This window comes from Ammodytes marinus, assembly GCF_949987685.1.
Source record: "Ammodytes marinus genome assembly, chromosome: 15".
NCBI lineage: Eukaryota > Metazoa > Chordata > Actinopteri > Uranoscopiformes > Ammodytidae > Ammodytes > Ammodytes marinus.
The window spans coordinates 8,902,486-8,914,772 of record NC_137219.1 but is presented as its reverse complement, the minus strand read 5'-3'; the positions used below and the strand labels follow the sequence as shown (position 1 = coordinate 8,914,772).

General features: G+C 40.4%; 1 protein-coding gene across 1 annotated transcript; it reads right to left on the bottom strand.

The window, feature by feature from the left end:
• Window positions 1-1,148: 1,148 nt before the first annotated feature.
• LOC307261663 (interleukin-6 receptor subunit beta) lies at window positions 1,149-11,469 on the bottom strand. Its single transcript, XM_080042236.1, has 14 exons — window positions 11,335-11,469; window positions 10,316-10,475; window positions 8,056-8,243; window positions 7,803-7,969; window positions 7,056-7,221; window positions 5,863-5,945; window positions 5,337-5,568; window positions 4,290-4,478; window positions 4,002-4,106; window positions 3,753-3,899; window positions 3,105-3,236; window positions 2,871-2,967; window positions 2,700-2,781; window positions 1,149-2,233 (listed from the first exon to the last, which is right to left on the bottom strand). The coding sequence occupies exons 1-14, from the start codon at window positions 11,390-11,392 to the stop codon at window positions 1,586-1,588; spliced, it is 2,454 nt and encodes an 817-aa protein (XP_079898362.1). The 5' UTR covers window positions 11,393-11,469; the 3' UTR covers window positions 1,149-1,585.
• Window positions 11,470-12,287: the final 818 nt, after the last annotated feature.

Here is a 12,287-nt window from a genome sequence, read left to right as displayed (position 1 = left end):
CTGTAATATTGGCATAACATAGTGATAGCTAGCTCTATATTTGAAGGTACCTGCTGATCAGATGCCATGACCAAAATGTTTTTACTCCATCTATAATGATTGTGTCTAAAAGTGAGTATTTTGATTGTATGTTATCGCTAACACTACAGCAAATTTAGATTCTTCTTTGTAGAAATAGACTTCCAAGAAAATGTGAAATGTATAGGTAAGAAAGAACAGGTGAAAAATGAAATTGCAAATTAGTAATGACTTAATCCCATTTAGTAATCTGCTTGGCCTAAAACGCAACTTCAACAACAAGACAAAATAATTTAATGTTCTAACATACAAATAATGTAAACTCAGTAGAACTTAAACCTTAAAGAAATTGCTGTTACAGACACTGCTAAACAAGTAGGCTCATTGTAAAGGTGAATTCCTGTTATTAGCAGGTCTGAATATATAGGCTATAGTATGGGACTTTTCAAGGCAACATAAAATGACCAACTGAACTGTGATGACTGATGAGGCCAGAAAGTCCCCGTTCAAGCTGCAAGTGTGTAACAGAAAATAAAATAAAATGTCGAGGGTATAAGCCAAGACAAAAATGTATCAACAAAGAGAAACAGCTGTCAGCAGGAGAAAGTGACCAGCATGGACTTGCTGGTAATTATCTATCCAGGCTTTGTTTGCTGTGTTAAGGTAGTTATTTTAAAGTTCAAGTCCTGTTTTCATAAAATGTTCTCTATTTGGAAAAAAAGACATTCAGTTATAAGCCCCTCAGATCTTGTACCGGTATGGGCCGAATAATTGCAAGTTCACAAATGAAGGTGTACTGAATAAATACAAATAAAACAGGAATTCTCAAACATCAGTGCACTGCACACAGTCTGTACAAAAGGCAGTGATTTGTGTTCTTTACATTCTTCAGTATTCAAGTTACAGTACATGTATGAACTTTGCATTGTCCTAAAATGTTGGTTTTTCGGAAACATGTACAATAAGATCCCAAGTGATACATCTTTTATTCTGACTGATTAAAAATAAGAACAAAATGTCCACTGATAGACAATCCAATATCATGCCAAAATTTGAATAAAGAAATTTAAAAAAGTTTGTAGTCCTTTTTTTAAAAAAAGGTGCAATATGCAGTTTCAGAGGAGGGGGATTTGTTTTAATTTGCAGAGACTGCCATTAGTTTACAAAATATATTTACTTTTGTAATTCTTATTATTGAATAATTCTATAATCATAAATCAAAACAAAATCTTTTTTAGGCACCCGGAACAAAATCTAAGACTCAGATATGCTGGTAAACAAAACTGTGGGCCCTACCGCTGTAAACAAGAACAGTGAAACAGTAACTTTTCAGTTAGCTTTCTCACTTCCGGGGATCCAATTTTCCTGTGAGTTAAGTTTTTTTTATTCAGTTATGAGAATATACCATAGAAAAATGTCACTTCTCTGACACACCCAAAGTTACATAGTGCATCTTCAATGGACCCTGTAAGTAAACAAATCAAAGCTTAATTTCCCTGGCATTTAACTGAAAAGCTGGTGAGATGAGTCCACAAAAACAGATTGAGGAAAAGTGTCAGAGCGATTATCAAGTGACATTGGTGTGCTGGAGCGGTTGAATAGAGTGACAGAGGCTTTGGGGAAAAGGTCTTTGGGGTGACGTGACCTCAGCTGGGGGAGAAAGGAAGACGGAGGGATGAGCGACGATGCAGTAGTCGGATAAGGGGAGGGGGCTTTGATGCTCTCCTCCAAAATGATGTGAAGTTTTCACTTCAACTGTTTGGGAGAGAGAGGAATCAGATTTTGCTGCACCACCGCCCCGAAGAGACACACACGGCTCACTGTCTCCACCTAGCTGCAGCCATACGTCATTGACGCTGGCGGTCCTGCGTTGCCAGTCATTGGATTTGAGAAAAGATGGGGGTAGCGAGGGTGTGGGAAGACTTTTGAGAGTCTGAGCGAGGAGGACATTGGAGTAGATGGAGGGGCAGGAGGAGAGAGCTGTGCTGTAGGTCATATTAGATACGGTGGAGCTCTTGTTGCACTTCCTCTCTGGTTTTCTGATATTGTGAGGTGTCTGAGCCCCCGACGCCGGGAGCAGAGAGTAAGGGTGGCAGTAATATGTTTGGAGTTCTGCTTGGAGGTCTGAGTTCTGCTGCAGCTCACTTTCATCCGGCAAAACAACCTTAGAGTATTTGATTTCGGTCTTCTCTGCCATCCTCGGCCACTTTATACTCTGTGATTTAAAAAAAATGTTAATTAAAAATGTAATTTAAAAAAAAAAATCAAATAACTAGACTGTTGTCTATCTAGAAGCCATGTGCAAGCATTGACATCTATGAACCCTTCAGGTGTGTCAAGAAAACAAGGATGTTTTAAAAATCCATCTGCCAACGACTTTAAATTCATCCAGACAGCGTGATTTATCGCTGCTGTTGAGGAGATATTTGGTTTGGCCATAATGACCAAAATTAGAATTAGGGCATATAGGGCATGTATACAGTTTCTTACAGTACACTATTATGGCTGGTGAAACAAGTGTAATACAATTGTAAGGGCCCTAGGATTATGGGATCTTCCTTGTATGTTGGATAGTTCTTTATTTCCTCATGTTTGTTGTCTTTATATTCACTAGTCACTGCATATGGTGATTGCTAGAGGTTTAAATATGAGTTTACAGAAGAGGTGAATTTAAAGGTTACCTCCAAAGTGGTCTTTGGGGTCCAGTGGGCCAAGCTGCTACGGGACGGATCAGGGACGTCTTGACACAGCTTCTGTTTCACTCTACAAGGTTATTTGTTAGGATAAACATTGCAGAATTTCTGAATATTTGTGTTTGTATGTACAGTATGTGTGTGGGGCAGATATCTCACATTCTATTCTTTGACAGAAAGGCCATCAGCACCAGCGCCAGTGAAGTCAGCATGAGAGAAGGGAGGGCATATATCACTATCGAGTTTTCCTCCGAGCCTTCACACATAAACACATGCACAAAAAGTCAAGCTGAATATATAAAGCAACAAATGATTTTTACTTTTAAGGTACAGGTTGTGTGTGTGTGTGTGTGTGTGTGTGTGTGTGTGTGCGCGTGCATGCCCAATCTTCACCTATGTGCACATTCGCGATGGGCCCAGCGGCTCCAGCTCCGGCGTCAGTGTTGGCCTGCATGAATATGTCGTAGTTACCAGGCAACAGCTTCTCCAGAGAGTAACAGTGAGCATGACCAGACACAAACACTCCTGGATAAAAGATAAATCAAAAAGGAATAACATAGACAAAATTGTGACACAGTTATACAAACACAAAAAATTAATAAAATAAATATAATAAAATCTTCGCTCTATGTAAGCCAAGTAGTTTACTGGCTACAGTGCTCTTGCAAAGTATATAGTGTTTTGTTTGTATCATAGTGTTTTTAAATCATTTGTCTAAATCATCTCAATACATTTTTGTATCTCTTTGTTCTGAAAGTCTGTTTTTGTGCTTCCACAAACCAAAATAAAGTTATTAAACTAAAAAAGGAATAATGTTTAGGATAGTTATAGTTGTTTATTTAACTGAGAGGGTTAAGACTAACCAGGGTAATGGAAGAGTTCTTTTTTTAGGTTTAAAGTCCTAATGCATCGCACAAACAAATAAACAATTTAATGTAATGAAACAAGGGTGGTATTAAAGATAAGTCATGTGTGCGTATGCGTGTGCATGTGTGTGTGTGTGTGTGTGTGTGTGCGTGTGCGTGCGTGTGTACCACTCACTCCTGGCTGGTTGGTTTTCTGCCATGTAGCAGAGTGTGTAGTCGCGGATAAAACCGTGAAGCTTCTCTATAGGAACAGGGCTCCAGGTGAGCTCCACTGTGCTGCCGGAAATCTGCTGCACCTCCACTTTAGGACCAGCTGAGGGCGCTATTCAAGCAAGAGCAGCATGGTTAATTAATAGTATTGATATGTGACATTTTCCTTCATTATTAAACATGGGCGTTTTAGTTTATCGAGACAGTATTGTACCTCCTTGGCGTGTATAAATTCTGACCGTCCGATTCTGCCCCGCCCCTCGTTCACCATAGAGTGCTTTGACAGAAACAACATATCGCTCCATCGGCTTCACTCCCTCTAGAACAAAACAAAGATGAAAGTAATTATCACAGTCCACAGTAATAATGCTGGTATTTGTCATTCAAATTGATCAATCAAAACAACTAAGAAATTCTGTTTCCCAATAACACGCTTTGTAATCTAATCTCTAAAAAGTACCAACACCATTTTTTTTTTACACATTACGTATTACTGGATTACCAGTGATGACCAGCGCTGTACTGTCATTCTTCAGCCTTTCCCAGTGTAGGATGCTTCTGCTTTTCTCCCGGACAGCAAACCACTCCACAACAAAACCGCTCGTTGACCAATCAGCTGGAGCCATCCAACGGACATCCAGGCTGCTGTCATCCAGTGGACTGGTAGTGATTTGTCTCGGGGGTGAGGGCTCTGCAGAGAAAGAAGGGAGAAGAAAAAACAACGTGAAAGAGGTTTGTATAGGCATCTCTTAAGTGCAGATAGTCAAATCCATATGTTGTAAGATAAAAAATAAAACAATTCTGTTATCTGCTCTTAACTCTCTAGCCGTAAGCATAACATCAAAATGGCGTAAAGATACAACTTGTTGATCTGCAGCACTATTAGCAGCACCCTTTGTATTGTGTCTTAGCTGTCCTTGTCCTATCAAAAAAAAAGAACAGTGAGTGGGTTTGAAAGCAACATTTCTCAACAGTCTCTCCATTTGTATTGTTGCACTCACAAAGAAGTGACAGCTGCTTGTGTAGAGAATAACAAGAGAAACCTTGGAAGAACATTACCTCCACACACATGTCCAAATCTGGGATGACTGCCAGATTTTCAGTTTTAGAACGTTACAAAAATTGTCACAGTTTCCCTATATTCCAACACCAGAGTGGTAAAGGGGGAATAGTTTCAGACAGTGTTCTCTACTTATGTCATCTGAACATCAAATAGAAGGAACCTCTTTTTAGACGATCTGTCACCCACCTTTAAATTCATTTTAAACTGATGGATGTAAGTAAGTGTTATTGTCTCTGCACATTGCACTATTTATACGTCCTGCTTTGAACCATGCACATTCTTTGAACAATATTCTCCACAACATGTTTACTGTATGCACTAAAAAAACTACGAAAATTCCTTGTACGTGGAAACATAGTTGGCAATAAACCGGATTCTGATTCTGGTTACTTAAATTTTGGGCTCAGGTGTACAATTTCAGTCTGGAGTTGCACACTGAACCTTGATGTCATGATGAACTATGGAGGAGTGGCAGTGACACCCTACCAGTCTCAGAAGCTCCTAGGAACCATATTCTGGCTTGGGGCGAGGTCCCAGCCGAGGTGGAGGCTGTCAGAACACAGGAGCATCTTCCAGCAGGTAGCAGCAGGCTACAGGAAGTGCTCGTATGACGCAAATCTCTGCAGGTCCCGTGATCTTCCAGGACCTGAGCGCTTTCTGTCCGACACGTCACATTGAAGAAGAGAACTCTGCCATTGGCTAGAGAGCGAGGCAAGGGCTGTGAAGCACACCATGAGAGAAAACAGAGAAATTAGACATAAAAGTGCGCTGGTGTGAGAGAATGGAGGTTTATATCATAATCAGTAAGGACAGAAATGTCATTCTCTCTTCCTGTAGCTATCTCAGTTCCGCTCTCAACTTGAACCAGTACTACTTCTACCCAATAAAAAAAGTCATTTCCAGAGTGATATAAAAACAAATCAGATCCGAAATGTATTAAACTGTGTAAACTATACGACTCAAAGTGACATGAGCATGAGTCAAATTCATAAACACACATAGACACACATACCTTCCAGAGCAGTGAGATATGTCTCTGACCATCCTTGTCTGTTTGTTTTACTCGCCGCCAGAACGCGGGAGCTGCAGATGGAGCTAGTGGATGAAAGGAGGTGGGAATATATATTTATATAAAAAACCTTTGATACAGCAGAACATGTTAAAGGAATGCAATGACAAGGGGTCAGCTATGCATACTGTTTGGCAGTAGGGAAAACCATTCATATATTGCAGGACGGTGGTACCCATTTGTAGCATGGCTAAGGCCCCCAATTGGTCTAAAGAAGGATAAACTGGCAGGATTGGCCAAAGATTTTGTGGACACTTATGGTGCCCAGAGTAAAAATCCTACTGACTTCTGTGATCCCCTGACCATAGCGCCACCATGAGGTTAAAAGTTGTGGTTTCAAGTGAAAACCATTTGATGATTGCCATACCACTTGGTACACACAATATTTATCCTCATCCTGCTCAACTCACTATCAATAACTTAGGTGATGCCCTGACTTTTCCTCTATATTGTGGTAAATTTTTTAATTTGTTCAATACTTTGGTTCATAAAATACCTGAAAACAAATGACTTTCTCTTCAGCTGTACTTTGTGTTTCGGGCTCATATAAGCAGCATGTTAAGATGATCAACCAAGATGGTTATCATGGTCAAGATTACATCTGCTGAGCGTCAGCTTGATAGCTTTGTGAGCATGTTGGCATGCTTCTCTTTAGCCAAAAAACACAGCCTCCTACAGCTGCAGGCTTGTAGTCTTGTTTTTTAAAATGGGTATTTCTGTTTCTTGGTGGTGCTAGGTGCTTAGAGAACCATGTCATCTCAATATCACTGGTTGGAGCCAAGTCAAAGAATTTAATGGTATGTCATTCCCCATCTCCTCTTTCACTCCATTCACTGGGTTCTCACACTGCCTAGCCGCCCTGGCACTTGAAATGGACTCTCAGACTTTAGACTTAGAGGTGGAGTATCCCACAGGGGTCAAGGGAGTTTTTATCCATCTGGCCTACATGTTATCATGGCAGTGTGATGTGAGTGGTTTAATCTGGGTCCTCTGCTGAGGGGCAGTCCCAAACAAAACCACGGTGAGATAACATTTTTATCATCTTATGGATATAATTACCACGACAGATCAGCACTAGTTTCATTATCAAGTAGGACTTTAACCCAACTAACACAATACACAAAGTTTCCCCTCACCATCTTCTCCTGTCCTTCCCCCGAGGGCGTTACTCCACAGGCTCCAGGGACTCTTTGGGCCCCGGTAGTGGTGACGAAGCCTCACAGTGTATGAAGTGTCTGGTCTGAAGTGACAACCCTGGAAGCTGTAGTCCGTCACAGTCACATTTTTGACCTGGACATCAGGCTTCATATGAAAGAGAAACAGGACACATGAAGGTAGCGTGGCATCATTTTTTACATTGTTTGTCACTGGCTCAGATTTTGTGAGACATCTGTTAGAACTCTTTAACAATATAAAAGCTTGAAGCTTTAGTGCATAACTTCTGTTGCCCCCATGAGGAATTCTGAGTCATTACAACAACACTGTTGGCGCATATAAGCCTTCAGTGATCGTGCATGGATTTTATACCTTCTGCTGCACGTCCAGTTTTTTTTACAAGCAGTAGAATCAAAAACTGAAACATTTCATGGGCGCTTCCGTGGGGCGAAACCATTTTGTAAACGCTGCCCCACTGAGAAATAAAGAGAAAGTTTCGTGGAGCTTAATATACTTTGTGTCAACCCATGGTGATGGCTTGAATGTAATCGTCATTCATTTATATGAAAAAGTTTTGCACTATAGCTTTAAAAGGACTAGGTCTTAACTTTGGGAAATGGCATAACAAAGTGTGGGATATTTTGATATTTTAAGATTCTACATCTTTCACCGTTACTTTTATGAACAAATGTGTTCCTCCATGCAAGTGTATGTGGTTTTGTGCAGACCTGGCCCTGTGCTGTTGTGAACTCTATTTGGGATTTCAGGTGTCCAGCTTTTATTTCAGGGTTTGACACAGGAAAGACAGAAAAGGCGCGGCTCCAGGTAACATTCAGACACTGAGGACTCCCACTGACTGCCAGTACGCTGTTCAAAGTCACTGGAGGCAACATCACTGAGAGGGACGAGGAGAGAAGAGTTAGAAAGAAGCTAGAAAAAGGAACGATAATGGTGCAAGTAGGAGAAGCCGAACAGCCTCACCTTCATCCCTGCCCGACTGACAGCGAGGCTGTGACGATATGTCCCCGCCGGGGCCGTGCGCTGTCACAATGACGCAAAACGTGAACCTCACAGATGAACCGCTGATGGCCGTGCAGCTGGTGTCAGACGTGTTGCAGGTGAAAGTGTTCTCAGGGCTGTTTGGTATTGAGGCATCCGCTTTGCGCATCCTCAAATACACAGAAACATAGGAACACAAAACCCATAAATACACAAAAAATTACATGATAAACAATGTACATTTTGGCACTACTGGCCTCAACAATCGACAAGCAGGCATGATGCAGGGTAAATAAGCCACAAGCCAAAGTAGATGCTTGCTCTGTCATGCAAATGGATATGCGAGCACATGTTGGGGCGACTGTGGCTAAGCAGGTAGAGCTGTCGTCAACGCATCACAGGGTTGATGGTTCGATCCCCGCCTCCTGCCACATGTCGAAGTGTCCCTGTGTAACCCACTGAACCCCAAATTGCACCCTGTATGGCAACTCCTGACGTGTGTGTGTGTGTGAATGGGTGAATGAGAGGCAAACATTGTAAAGCCATTTACAAGTGCAGTCCATCTATGTATGGCAGGTGCGTATTTTTGTATTTGCGTGTGCAATTACAAGCTCATACCTGCTGCACAGAAATGTCTGCCAATTCATCTCCATTTCAAGGCCCAGGTGGCAATTTATTTTGGCAGGGTTCTTTATTAGGCTACCCACCAAACATCGTGAGGTGGAAGCTGTGCAACTCTTTATCACATCAGTGTATCAGAGGCACCATTAAAGCTTCACACGAATGTGAGATTCATAGAACCCCAAGCATTTGCATACAGCCAACAGAATTATTATCAAATATTAAATCTAGCACACACTTGCATACACACAAAGAAAACCCACAATGGTTCACTATAGCTGAACAGGGATCCATTTTGTCTGGATAATGTGTAAACACTGATTAACAAACTTTACTGCTTATTCTGCTTATTCTCTGGATCATTCTCATCAACATGACAGAATGTTTATCACACTATATTTAGAAATAAATCATCCTATGTGCTAGGATATGAGGTTCAGTAGGATACAGCAGTAACAGGCAATCAGAAGAAATGGATAAAAACGCTAAGCCTTCCATAGACTGACGATAACAAACCAGATATCAGGTACATCTCAGACAATATCTTGTTCCTGTTTACTGCCCACACGGTGAAAGATGCTTCTTTCCCACAGGCTGCAAACATGTCAAATGGAAGCTGTGAGTTCAATGTTTTACTGTGATAAAAATCGTGAATTGAAACTATTTGTCACCATCTCTCTGGTGACTGTATCATCTGTGCCAATGTATTACTAATAACTGATCTGGCATTTGTTACAAAAACTCCAACAGAATGACTCCTCACACAAATATTCAAATAACTGTAGGAACATCTAAATGATTACTCATGATCTTTTTCAAAATATATATATGATACACAAGGGTGGCAAATTAGTCCCTGGTTGGTTGTCAAGTTCATCAGCTTGCTAAAAACAAATGAAGTCCTGATGAAGCTTTTCAGAAAATGACTGAGCCTTCTGTAAAAAAAATTAAAATGGAACTACGTATTTGTGACACACTTTTAAAGATTTGGGCTGCAGCACAGCAGAGTCCGTGGGAAAGTCCCAAGTAGCAACTTTTCATGTGATTTTGTTTCCAATGAAAGTTAATAATAGAAAGACACCAGCCTTATCCTTTAAAAGAAAATGTGGAGTAGATGCAAATGCTTCTAAACAAGGCACAATGGCTCGCTGAATGGGTGATGATGAGTATGGAAATGATCCCAGTCAGATCCCAGTTTGAAAAACTACTGAAAAGGGTCTTGACCACCATCATTAACACATATATTTTTGTTGTTGTTGTGATGAGCTGAAGCTGGAGCATGTTTCACATAGGCTACATGTTGAATATGGGCAAGCAACAGTTTTGTCCTATTAAAGGTGCACTATGCAACTTTGGATGTGTCAAGAGAATTGGACATTTTCTTAAGTATATTCTCATAACTGAATAAACAAACGTATCTTATGGATAAGATAACGTTCTAGTCTTACGTTTGGACAAAAACATATTTTTTCTTGATTTATGATGATAGAATTATTCAATACTAAGAATTGCATGAAGAGAAAACATGTTTGTAAACTAACTGCAGGCTCCGCAAATGTAAACAAATTCCCCAATACTGAAACTGCATAGTTTAATAGTATTAGGATTTTGTTTGTCTCACCCGGCAATCCTCTCAACTTGCAGGGTGTAGTGTGTGGTGGGGGTGTCTCTAGCCTCCCAGTGGCAGGTGACGTTAGCTCGGTTCAGGAACACACAGCCAATGAGCCGCGGGGGTCGGGGGGCAGTGTGGGAGGCAGTCATTGAGACGGCTGGAGACAAGGCTGGAGATGTGAACATTACAGATGACGTAATCTCAACAACATGCTTTTTACTGGTTGGAAATAGATTTTAATAAAATAATAGATGAGTAAAGTGGGACAGATTAGCAGTAATGAAAACAATTTATATTTTCTATGAGTCAACTGTTGTGACGACCTAAATCCTTCTTGTGGAATTTAATTAAACAGTTTATCTTGTCAAAAAGTTATGAAGGGCTACGATTACTATTTGGTCCTGAGGTTTAAACAGAAGCAAAGACTTAAACAACTTGCCAAGCTGGCTCAATTTGTCATTGGGTATGTATGCATGTACATATGTATACAGGTTGTACATAGGCACCTTTTTCAGTTGAAGGAACCTATCCAGGAAATGTTTTTTGGGAACTTGGCGTTTTGGGACTTTTGCCTTCACTATCTTAAATGTTATATATATTTATTGTTTAATTAATGCTGAATAAATGCTGCTGGTTCACTGTTTCATTTGTGCCTGCTGAAGAATCTTGGCTATTACGTTCCTTGTATTCTTTCTCATTATATTTACTAGGTGAGAGAACACCACAATAAGCTGAACACCACACATCCATTTGACATACAGTATACCACCTACTGCTAACTGTTTGCTAATGTGGGCAAAAGTCTATTTACCAGACGTAAAGATAAACTGTATAAGTCTAAAGCAGTGTAATCACACCATGACAGGTTGAGTATGTCCTCCTCCTTTCCAATGATTGCTTGCATTTAACTTCTACTGACTTTCACCAAACAAATCTATATTTTCATCATAAATAATAGTGCACATCACCACACTGCCTTTAACACAGCTCTACTGCTGCTTGGGAATTAAAAAACTGAAGGACATTACCCAGGAAGAGTCCGGCCCCGAGCAGGCAGGTCCAACCAGCAGCCAGGCTCAGCTCCATCAACACAGACCGATATCTCCTTTCACTGCAGCCCTGTTCACTCACTTCAATTCACACAACCAGCAACTCAGTGGGAGGACCCTGCAAACTGAAAAAAGAAAAGAAAAAAAAGTATATATACTGAGAGAGATTGGTGACCAAGATTTCCAAATAATTAGGGCAGGATGCCCTAGAGTGACTCAGTTTAGTTGGTGGATAGATTCAATCATTTCTTTGGAATAGGCTATTTTCCTGTTTAGTATAACACGTTTCACACAATATTTTAATTACTTTCATCCTTTCAACTGGACTGATTTTCCACAAAGCACTGCAAAATAAGGAAATGTTTCAAACAATTTGAAACCCAGTTTGCCCAAAGTGGAGAAAAATGTAACTTGTGTGGAAGGTTTGAGAGCGTATAAAGGGATGGATTGTTGTAGGTGACGTTAATATCATCAGACATAGCCTACTTTACTTTAGTCAATTATTGTAGGCTACTACTACTCTGTGATTTTTCTATTGGTCTGTTCTGTACACCTGACATCTATTGCATGGCTGTCCATCCTGGGAGAGAAATCCCTTCCTCTGTCACTGTCTGAGGTTTCTCAATAATCTTTCCCCATTTAAAAGGGTTATAGTCAATGTTTTTTTCATGATCAATTCCTCTATTGATTATTTCCTCCTTTGAGCGATGCTTCCATTCTTTCAAATGTCATCTAGCCCTTAAAAAACGACTCCATCCTTTTTTCGTTTGACTAACAATCATGAATTAGCAAAATAATATAAATCAGAGAAGTCAAAATCGTTGCATTTATTCTTCGCAGCAGACCCGGGTTCGAATCAGACACGGGTCAGTTCTCTACATGTCCTCCCCTCTTTACCCCATTTCAGATTTCGTTCAAAATCTGGCCAATAA

Bases quoted from the DNA above. Each gene is read 5' to 3' on its own strand.
- LOC307261663 (XM_080042236.1), bottom strand. From the start codon at position 11,392: ATGGAGCTGAGCCTGGCTGCTGGTTGGACCTGCCTGCTCGGGGCCGGA. The intron at 7,222-7,802 runs GTCTGCACAAAA...TTTCATATGAAG, and splicing joins TCACAACAGCACAGGGCCAG to CCTGATGTCCAGGTCAAAAA. The intron at 5,946-7,055 runs GTGAGGGGAAAC...TTCATCCACTAG, and splicing joins GGGAAGGACAGGAGAAGATG to CTCCATCTGCAGCTCCCGCG.